This window comes from Brienomyrus brachyistius, chromosome 3 (genome assembly GCF_023856365.1).
Source record: "Brienomyrus brachyistius isolate T26 chromosome 3, BBRACH_0.4, whole genome shotgun sequence".
Taxonomy (NCBI): Eukaryota; Metazoa; Chordata; class Actinopteri; order Osteoglossiformes; family Mormyridae; genus Brienomyrus; species Brienomyrus brachyistius.
The window spans coordinates 10,170,195-10,181,192 of record NC_064535.1 but is presented as its reverse complement, the minus strand read 5'-3'; the positions used below and the strand labels follow the sequence as shown (position 1 = coordinate 10,181,192).

Genomic DNA, 10,998 nt, shown 5'->3' with positions numbered 1-10,998 from the left:
TTCGAACCAGCAACCTTCCGATCAGAGCTGTATAACCCACTGAGCCACACACGCCCCTGCTACCAACGATAACTGGTATGAAAACTTAGATTGAAAGTGATGGCCAGACACACACTAGCAGAAGAACGAGTCCAGCAATTGATGTGCCATGGCAGCAAGGCTTATTAAAAGGTTAAGCTTCTGGAAAAGAGCATAACCAGGTCATTGAAACACATTGAAAACAAACCGCTTTTTCCTTTCTGAAAATCGTCAATGTCCACCAGAGGTCGCTATTTCCAAAGAAGTTGATCGAGGACGTGAACTATTGTATTTAATATTTTTAGTGAAGACGTATGTATGAATTGAGGGAGAAATATTTTGCATTCTGTAATGTATCGCTGCATCATTGGGCTTTAATACCAAAAATATACAAAAAATGCGAAATTACTTATTGTGAAACATTAGGCAGAAGCAGACTCTAGACACCAGTTATTTATTAGGAACTCTAAACACCTGAGAAAAATAAAAATGATGCTTTCATAACAGGTTCTTCAGGTTCGGACAAATCTGCCACATCTGCAGTAAATTAATAATTGCTGCACATTTCTAGCCACGTTTGCAATAAAAAGAGAATTTGCATGAGTGTCTGAATAATTAGCAGGTGAAACCAAGGGCTAGCAGATAACTCAGGATAAATCACTTGGTAGTTGTGAACTCGGGTATCTTCACCTGCTGGAAAAAAAAGGTTCTGCACACAGTCCTATGCGCTGGGTTACCTCCGGATCATGTGACCTGGTTGCTGTAAGAGAGGAGGGGCCACATCAGTGTCACTCATAGAGAACTGAGGTGGAGTCTCTGTGGAATCCCATGGTCACATGGGGCTTAGAGGTGGATCTTGTTGAGAGGTGAGCAGTGAACCGACACCCACCCGGCAACGCTGCGTAACGCTGCTGAGCCTTGGTACAGCGCCCCCTCCAGGATCTCCAAGGGATAGATGGTGAAGTCGCACCGCTCCTGTGCCAGTAGCACCTTGCGAGCTGCACATAGGAAGGGGTACACCTGCTGGAAGGCAGAGAAACCGCCCAGTAGGATGACAGGGTCCATGCCCAGGGCACTGAGCTGGAAGGAGTAGGGCTGGAGAGTCGTCCTTGGCCTCCTTACTCCCCACTGATACAGTAATACATGATACGCACAATCACTGAACACAAAACACGCATAATGCAATGACACAAAATGGCATGAAAAACCAGAGATAAACCGTAACTCTACTAACACAGCCTAGTCCCTCTGAAATGCACAAAAATGCCCTTTTATAGGCATCTGGCCCATAACCACAGTTAACTGCTCCTGTCGCTTATAATTAATCCAGCCATAATTGTACTATGTTCATCTATCAAATTAGTTTATTAGCTCCGTCATTACTTGAGTGCTTCTGAACATTCTACTGTTTTCCTTCACAGTTGTGTTCTGCAAGTATGTTTGCATATATATGGATGTTCAAGGAGCAGGTGGAAATTCATTTCACTACACAGTAGAATAGTGTATGATTGTGTATGTGAGAAATTAAACTGTAATGAAGTACGGTTATTACCTGGACTCTGTCCTGCTTCTGCATACAGCAGGATGACTGAACACTCCTGCAACTGAACACAGTTGATCAGGCAGCCTGTATCACAGTCATTCTAGCTCTGGCTGCCACCAGGTAACTCCGCTTGTACCTGTCCTTACAGGGGAACGACACAGGGAGGTCAGTGAGAAGGAACCATCCGCAATATGAGAGGTGACCTCTAGATATCTACATCTAGAGATCAAACACTGCTTTCAAACACTACTTTTCAAAGGATGGAATTCTGGGTACGATTTCAGAATTCCTAGATTCACGGCTGAAGCACCAGGTAAGCTGATTAATATAGAAAACTTGTAAAACATAATAAAGGCCAGAGGTTTAGAGACGTACCCTTGAGAGTTGGAGTTTGACAGCACAACTAAGGGAAATGTTTTTTTATATTTTTATGTAGGGTGTGGTTTTCTGGGGACAGGACATCAAACCACGTCACGTCATATCTGACTTGAAAAAAGTTACAGGAGCTTTACTTTGGAGATGGAGGAGAACCGCTTAATTACAAATGGGGGGGGGGGGGGGGGAAATAGTATCACATAGCTGTTTAAGTACCAGCAGAATGATGACCCCTCCCAACCCACCACATCTAACAGCTAGATATTTCTTTTTAAAATCTTCAAAGCCATCATTGTTTGAATTATTTCTTTATATTACAGGTAAAAATCATTAAAAAAAAGGTCAAATGATTGGATCAGTGAATCGTCTTGGGAATAACGTAAATTGTAGACTTGAATACATTAGTAGGTCAACTGAGTTTTGAACAAGAGAGTTGAAATCATACTGTCAAGATATAAGAGTTACAATTTATAGTTTATACTATATATGGAGATAAAGCAAGACTTTATTATGCTGATCCATCAGAGCGTTGGTCAAAAGCCTATTTACTCAGAAGAAAAAAGCAAAAACTTGTACTTGTTTTTGCAATCTCTTTTTTTTTTTAATCTAGGATTATAACAACTGAAAAATTGATGAACTGTGAATTTCTTTACCCCTTGGGAGGTTTGGGTTTAGGAATAAGGTAAGAGCAGAAACATTGCTGGCTTTGTAAGTGGACTTCACCTCTCTGCACTGCGGCAGTACAGGACGAGGATGTAGCTTGGGTCAGGCAAGGCTGGCTTCCCCGGCCTCCACATTAAGGAGGTCGCAGACCTGCTGAGGTGCTACATATCCAGGCTCCACACTGGCTCACTCGGGCGTTACTGGGGCCAGCACCTCCTCCACCCCTATCATAACAAAAACATTCATTAGAAATGGATTGTCTACATTTCTGCATCACTGGTAATGAGTAAATACTAATCTGACAATACAAAATAAGCAAATCAGCTGGAATAAAAAAAAAAAATTAATAACTGTATACGCATGATCCACAAGGACTGAGATCCGACACCCCTGAAATTGAATGAGAAAATAACACTTTTATTCAAAGAAAATTACTGCCTTTGATACCTGCAATATTTTGTTCACATAATCCACATCTTACTTACTATATATCAGGGGTGGCCAATCTTATCTGCCAAGGTTCGCTGTGTATGCAGGTTTTTGGGGTAACCTTTAGGTCAGCCGTATTTTGCTTGATTGCCCGAAGCTTGCACTTCCCTGGACAGCACAGTAGCCCTGGTTTCCAGTGGAAGGCATTGGGTAGCAGCAGCTGCAGCCAGTATCGCCTTTGGGGCAATTATGCAGGATCTGCCAGTTAGGGTATACAAACAAATAAATTAAATTGCTGTTGTTATTGCCCTCCTGTTATACACTGAAGCTGTTTGCATGGCCCATGTGTAAAAGACAGGAGTGTTGACTTTTCTTCCTGCCTTCTTCTGGATGTTTGCATGTTGCCTAGGCGACACCATGGAGTAGTGGACTCTAGATGACCACCAGGGAGCTGGGCATGACAGGTGCGTGGAGATGTAATCAGGACACCCTGTCCTCTCTTGCTATATCTTTCTTCAGTGTGTGCATACCCCAGGTATGCCTTGTGAGACTATCATGCAAGATACCCTATATCCTCGAAACATAGTTGATTGTACTAAAAATCTGAGTAGCTACTTTTTCGTTGTACTACTTTTTCTTATTTTCTTTTTTTTCTTACTGTCGAGAGATCTTGATAATCTCCTCACGCTACCAATGGATTTATCTGCTTTGAGTCCTTGATCCAGATGGCTTGGTGCTCGGTTTAATCGAATCTAGGCGTCATTAGCCAAGCTATAAAAACGTCGTGGTGAATTTAGATGAACTTGCCAACAGGGAGGGGTTTTCATATTAAAATACATACCTAGGTAACATGCGAAAGAACGTTTCAATTGCCAGGATGCCATTTACATGAGAAACATCATTTTCGTTCGACGTTATCCGCTGAATTCTGCTTAGTGATGAAGCAGAACGGAACGCTTCCACACAGGAGAGACTGAATGATGAGACACTCATGACCCTACAACATGCAGCAGATGCCAGCAGATTCAGCTCCCAGATAACCAGCCCTTATCAATGATTCTCCAGCACAAGCCTCTGTAACCGACTCATACCCATAATTCTCCTGGAGAGACTGAACAAGCTGCGTTAATCTTAGCGTAAGAATCACAGAGATTCATTGATGGAGAGGGAAGCAGAGAGGAACAGAGGGGCTACACCGATGTCAGAAGCAGATGTCTGCAGTAGAATATCCTATTAATAGAGTTCCCACCAAGCCTCCAGAGAGTAAACATCTCACAAGAGAAAAATATGATACGACCTAGTAAAATAAAAAATTAATCATTTGAACTGTTTATGAATAAAGCAGAGTTCACACATTAAAATGATATACTCTGTATTTCAACAAAGATACTTTTACTGTTATGGTATAGGTGCATGTGATGTTTCCTACTTTAAATTATAGTTTAATTTATATTCTATTTTATACATGTAAAAATAGATGTAGAAGTCCTTCAGCATAATTCAGTTGTTAAGGTTTGATTTGGGTTACAGCTCAAATTTCAGTTTTAACACAGTATACAAAAAAAATATGACAAGACATTTGCAGGCACCACAAGAGATTGGCAGGGTCTTACAATTCGCACTTCTGCCCTGTGTCCGTATATAATGTACATCAGGCTTGCTGGATTTAGTGGATTTTGCATACTTTCCCATCATTTACTGGAGGTTACTAGTCAGGTAAACTGGGGCAGCCAAATTGCTTTGTGTGTATGCAAGTACCCTGTTAGTGACCCTGTCACTGTACACTCTGAGATATGTACTGTGCTTCCCAAGAAAGGCCTTGAATCATTCCATCCAGGACTGTATGAGAACTGACTGGTAAACCTATCAAAAATAATAAAAATGATTGACTAAAATACATCTTTACAAAATAAGTTTATTTCAAAATGTATAATATTCAAAGAATGTTATTTTCGTGAGCATCCATATCATTTAAGATAATAATAGGACTAAAAAAAGGAATCTCATTCATATGTGGAAAAATGATGATTACGAATAAAGATGTCAGAGTTACTTAATTTCAATCTGACAACAGTTTTTCACGCTGCTGCTACCACAGCCATTTGTTGAGGGGGTCTGACGTCTTGGGCTCAGGGTTGGTCAGCGTTTGGTGGCAGGTGGACACCCATGCTCTGCAGGAGACTGGAAGCAGGCCCTGCCAATCCCGCCTGGGAGCTGAGGGACTCCAGGAGATTAGCCACCAGGTTCAGGTCTACATTCAGAGGCTGGATCTCATCCTCTTCTGGTGCGAATGCTTCGGCAACACCCGATTTGTCCATGGCCTGCTGGAGAGATAAATGACAAATTGGTAAGTGTGTCACAATTTTACACAGTACTTTCAAAGTAGGGCTGGACAATATATCGATAAAATATCATATTGTGATTCATATTGTCATCAATTCAAATATTGTATCGTGATATAGCCTCAACACTTGTTTTCTTGCATAATTAACAGTTACAATGCTAATTCTATCAAGGTATGAGTTAGTCGGCATAATTTATCATTATACAGTACCTGCCACATACTCCGTAACTATGAGTTTGGTCATCCTAATCAGAAAAACTCAAACACTAAAAATGTTTTTTTACATAGGAATTTTAGAATATCATGATAAATGTTCATATTGTGAAAATATGGTGATATCAATTTTTGGAGCATATTGCCCAGCCCGGGTTCAAAGTTAGTCAGAATTCAATCACTGCTCTGTAATCTGAAGAGGAAAGAAACGTCAAACTCACAGCCTTGCAGAAGCTTTGTCCGATGTTTGTATCCTTCAGTTCGTGGTCCATCTCTTCCATATATCTCCTAAGGCTGCCCAAATCTTCAGCTCCTGTCTCCCCTCCAAGTTTTGCACTTCTTCCCTCAGGTACCGCAGTACCTTCATTTACCTCGTCATCATCATCATCATCATCATCATCATCATCGATGCTGTCATCTTCCAGATCATCTGAATCCAACTCTTCAGCGTTTCCTCCTGCATAATTTAATACGCGACAAGTTAGCAGCAGAAGGGGAAACAGCAAGAGCCTCAAGAACCACACAAATCATCAGCATTACCAAGGAGTTTTTCCAAAGTGTTGGCCATGGAGCTGGGATCGAAACTGAAGGGCTCATGTGAATGGGACCTGCAACACAAAATGGAAAGTTTTTATTCTAAGCAGAAAGTCATTAACAAGTTATTGTACTATTAACTAAGATATGCTAGTAAAAGTAATCGAGCTCTAGAATAAAAGCTGCTCAGCATGCTGTGTAACATTCCAAGCCCACCAGGGAAATTCGGCTCCCTCGTGTGATGACACTGTCTTGATGAAGTTCTTCACGCCCTGTGTCACTGCTACCAGGCTGTAGCTCGCCTCGTCATACTTTGCTCCCTCCTGCTTGTTGTCCTGACCCAAGTTTGACTGTCTGGTACCAAAACCTGTCGTCTCTTCTAGAAGACGATCCAGTTCCTGGGGTGAGATGTCGAGCCAGCTATCACCTAAAAATGTGAACATTAAGGGAATTATTTGGTAATTGCGGGAAATTAAGTTGAAATCATACAAAAGCAAGAAATAGCATAAGTGATAGTCCTAGTTTCCAGTGCAGCTAAGAAATTACCTAAAATAAAATGTACACTTTACTGCGGCCACAGAAAGCAGTTTGAGACTTACTGTCCTCAGGAGGTAAATTGGCTTCCTGTTCCTTCATCTCTTCTATACTATATGGGGAGCTTTGTAGAACTTGTAGAACTTCTTCCCCAGGGGACCTTGCAGGACGCGTACCATCAGAAAGCAATATAAATGCTAAATTCTGCATTTCATCTGCACAAAATCCATGCAATGGGAAGCCAGAATGTAGAGAATCTTTGGGTTTTGAAATACGCATCAAGCATGGAATCAAAAGATGCTGACCTGTGTGGAGGGGTGACGGATTGCTTGAAGAAAGACTCCGCCTGCGACATTAGTTCTTTATGGTGGGCAGAACCCTCCAACTCTCCCTAATAAGGAGGCAGGATAAAAGGGGAGTAAAACAATGCAGAACCAAATCATGCAAAGATGAAATTACAAAAACGTCAGCGTCACGCTACAAACATCATCCCGGGGAGACTTACTCTGAAGTAGCCGCTCTTCTCTAGACTTTCAATAAATCCCTTCCAGAGGGGATTACCACTGACAGGGACGTCTTGCTCCGAGGATGGCCCGCTACACTTCGAGCACAAGATCTCGAAACCATGGGCCTGTCGCCCCATGGCGCGACAGTTAGCGATGAAGCCACGCAATCAGGATCATTTAAATTAAATCACCATCTACAATGGGGTCAACTATTCAAAGCAGACAACCACAAATATGACAAAAAAGAAACTGCTTTTATGGGTCTGTGACGGAAGAGGTATAGTCACCAGCTTCATGCCCAGCTCGTGGGCGCGGTAATGCGGCTGCGAGCGGAGGGGAAGAATGAAGCGGCTGTGTCGGTCTGGGGTGAAGTGCTGCTGTTGAAGTTGAGCGTACAGACACCGCGTGAAGAGCACCTGCAGGAACACAGGAGCAAAGCCTGTGTGTCACGATGAGTCAGCTATGGTATAGACCAGGGCAGATAAAGTACGGTTTAACTGAAAATATACAGGACTGCACACAGGACTGCACACAAATCTCAGGAAAATAAATGTTTAAAGCTATTTAGCTGGTCAGTAAGTATGTATTTGTTCAGAAAAATACAATTTAACATTAGAAAATTTGGAAATGAACACTAATGAACCCTAGTCATCCCATGTATTCAATTGATTTCACTAACAGCTTTTTCAATTAAATAAAAAAAGTTACATAACTTGATGTGATATTGATGGTTACTGCTAAATGGTTCTGAAATGGTTAAACTAACACATCATAGCTTTACAACAATATCGAGATCATTTAAACGCTAAGATCAAGTAAAATGTTCATAAGTAATTTTTTGGGCTGTATGTTTCTGTGGTTAAATGTGCTTGATGAGCACTGTACATGTGAAAATGCACGTCCTTTAGTACTACTGGTGGCCCATTGGTGCCCGCATGCCTACTGAGGTGAGGACTCTGGTTTCTGGTGGAAAGGTGCGGAAAGTGCGGCAGGCGCGGAGGTCCAGAGGGTCTCGCAAGTAAAAGGCAGACACTGCGGGGGCGATGAGGTCCGGCCGTCTGGCCAGAACGGCAGCTACCCCAGCTGGGACAAAACAGTGAGCACGATGCAAATTGTTGCGGATCTTCTCAGGGTACCTGGACACAAAAAGCGCAGAAAAACCATTTATTATCCAGTTTAAAAAATATGTTTGCTTCTATTTTACATGCTAAATTTCTAAATGAATTGTTCTGCTTGTTTGAGTTTATTTGCTATTTTATGTATAAAAACAGAAACTACAATAATTATATATATATATATATATAAAAAAACATTTTAAATACAATTACTGCAGAAGTCAACTACAAAATAAAATCTACCAAATATAAGCCAAAGCTTTAATGTGATCAAGGAAGGTAAACAGTTTTCGTATGGTGCTAAAATGTCAGTGGGTCTCTTACCCTTCAATCTTTTTCCTAACTGCAGAGCGGATTCTGCTGCTTGCCAAGCAGGCTTCTCTGTGTGTAACAAGGAAGGCCAAGGCTTCCTCCTCGCTGGGGACCATATGCTTTGGCCAGCCCATGTCCCCAGCTTGGGAAGGTACAGGCAGGATGTGCAGTTCCCCTCGGTAAAAGAATACCTTTAACAGAACAGACAGGACTTTGAAAAAGGACCTTGTTCTAGAAACAAACTGAAAATAGTTCCATTAGCCTCTCATTCTTCTAGCCATTTCTAGTTTCTTTTAGGAGTTTCTTAAATAATCACTCCAGTCATATGTCTCACACATGAAGATCCAGGCTTGATTCCTTGATTAGTATACAGCCAGTATGAGAAAATGTGTACAAAATTTAAACTCTAGGAAACAAATATAACTAAATAACCTTGAATTTAATGTTTGTACTGTAATATGTCTAACACACACACACACACACACTTATATACAGCTTATATTCAACTTCATGCACCAGCAAAAGCGTTTATGTACACTAATCAAGTAATGCTAAATTGTAAATAGTATATAATAAAAGTGCACAAAAACTCATTTGCAACTACTAATCCTGGTTAGCCAGCACAGTGCACAAGGCTGTGGCACATAAAGAATCAGACTTTACAAAGAACAAACATGCACACACTCAAATAATACAGTCATACACTATGAGCACTTAAAGAATCCAATTGGCCCTAATGACACTTTTTTCAAAGCTGCAGAAAGTATAGATTTATTGAACACATAAGCATTTGACTTTGTGAAAACCAACTAGTTAATACATATTTTGATATTAACAGTATAATTCTCTTTGGAGTTATTCTGTTAAAGTCATAGAACTTACTAATTTAAGCCCTAACATAAAGGTAATTCAAATAGGAATTTTAACTTGACATAAACAACTTACCCTATTTTCACTGCTCTCTGGATTCAGCCATTTAGGAAGGTAATTTGCAGCTTCAATAAGGAGGAACTCCCCGTCGTTGTCCTGAACTCTGCAATAAAAAGGGTTATCAAAAAACGACTGTTGGATACGCTTTCCTGTAAATAATGAAAAATTACTTTCTGGGGATTGATTTTAAACAAACATGCCTGGCAGCAAGTTCAGGAAATGCAAGCGTGATCTGTTGAAGAAGGTATACAATGAACCACTCATCCTCTACGTTATCTCCATACTTAGTGGAACCTCCAATATAGGCAGGAACACCTCCTGTAAGACACAAGAACCAATGTGAAAATGTACTTAAATAATTTATTGGGAAAATGGTATTTATTATATTGACGTTAACAGTATTCACACAATTACATTAGTAAATAATGACGCATGTTTCCTTTTTGGCCTAAGCGTATAGAAATAAAAGTTAACTTGTGTTCCAGTTTATCCTTAAAGAAAGAGTAGTATGAATAGGGACACTGGAGTGGCATGGAGAACCTGGCAGATTCAGGGGCCCCGGCATTTTATAGGGGCCCTCAAAAATGTAATGTTGGGGGCCCCCATGCCTGGCAAAATATAGCAGGGACACCAAGATGACCTCTTGTCAAGGGACCCAGAATTCCAGCCCCTGAACACAGCATAGTTTAAACTACTGTCCACTTAATTACCAAAATTAATTGGCAAAAATGTGAAAACTGGCTCACCTTTTTCTGGATAGTAGTTGATATTGAAGGGTTCCTGTTGCCAAATGTATTGAACTAGGAGAGGGGCAAACTCTGCGAGGATCTTCTGTACCAATTGCTGCAGATACTCTGTGTTGCGGGTACGGGGCTTAGAGGAATCAGGTGTAGCTAAAAATAACTGATACTGAACCACATCATCAAGCACGGCAGGCCGTCTGAGGGCGTCCATACTGATAGTTATGAGCCTTCTTTCCTGAAAGTCAATGAACATGATGTAGTACTTATAGCTAAAATTTCCAGCATTGACAGAGAATTTTAGTTTTCAAAAACAAATCTGACTAAACCATAAAAATGACGTGATAAAATTCAGTATGCATTAATTTAAATTACATTTATATTCTAATCGAAAACATACAGTTTATTTAAAATGTGTCTTAACCCTTAAAGAACCTAGGCTGCGTGGTAATACTTAATAGCCAGAAACTGATCTATACAAACAAATAACGGAATTTAGACAATTACCTGTTTTCAAACCATGAATTATGACCTTCTGTATTACAAAGCGAATATTCCAAATTTCTGTAATGTTGTAAAGAGGCTGACGTACCACGGATCACTCACTTCATACTCTCACCGCACAGCCTGCTGTGTTCCGCGACTATCAAACCGTCCCGACCGGGAAACAAACTTCCGTAACATACGTTCCTGCGCTGCAGTGACGTTTTATTATTAAAAATTACTCTACACACGTAACTGT

The 10,998-nt window shown here is 40.8% G+C and overlaps 1 protein-coding gene across 3 annotated transcripts; it reads right to left on the bottom strand.

Moving 5' to 3' along the window:
• Positions 1-4,925: 4,925 nt before the first annotated feature.
• ecd (ecdysoneless homolog (Drosophila)) lies at positions 4,926-10,923 on the bottom strand. Of its 3 annotated transcripts, none has more exons than XM_049008551.1 (14): positions 10,764-10,923; positions 10,263-10,494; positions 9,717-9,834; positions 9,532-9,619; positions 8,599-8,777; positions 8,103-8,295; positions 7,447-7,575; positions 7,159-7,284; positions 6,959-7,044; positions 6,719-6,813; positions 6,336-6,546; positions 6,126-6,193; positions 5,807-6,042; positions 4,926-5,352 (listed from the first exon to the last, which is right to left on the bottom strand). In XM_049008551.1, exons 2-14 carry the CDS (start codon positions 10,468-10,470, stop codon positions 5,158-5,160), a joined length of 1,932 nt encoding a protein of 643 aa, XP_048864508.1. In that variant the 5' UTR covers positions 10,471-10,494; positions 10,764-10,923; the 3' UTR covers positions 4,926-5,157. The 3 variants fall into 3 exon arrangements, with proteins under 3 accessions (XP_048864508.1, XP_048864511.1, XP_048864510.1); XM_049008554.1 differs by having other exon boundaries at positions 4,926-5,349; XM_049008553.1 differs by having other exon boundaries at positions 10,849-10,914.
• Positions 10,924-10,998: the final 75 nt, after the last annotated feature.

Excerpts from the sequence above, each read along its gene's own strand:
- ecd (XM_049008551.1), bottom strand. The coding sequence starts at position 10,470 with ATGGACGCCCTCAGACGGCCTGCCGTGCTTGATGATGTGGTTCAGTAT. Across the intron at positions 7,045-7,158 it reads AGAAGAGCGGCTACTTCAGA|GGAGAGTTGGAGGGTTCTGC; the intron begins GTAAGTCTCCCC and ends CCTCCTTATTAG. Across the intron at positions 6,547-6,718 it reads CAATTTACCTCCTGAGGACA|GTGATAGCTGGCTCGACATC; the intron begins GTAAGTCTCAAA and ends TCACATTTTTAG.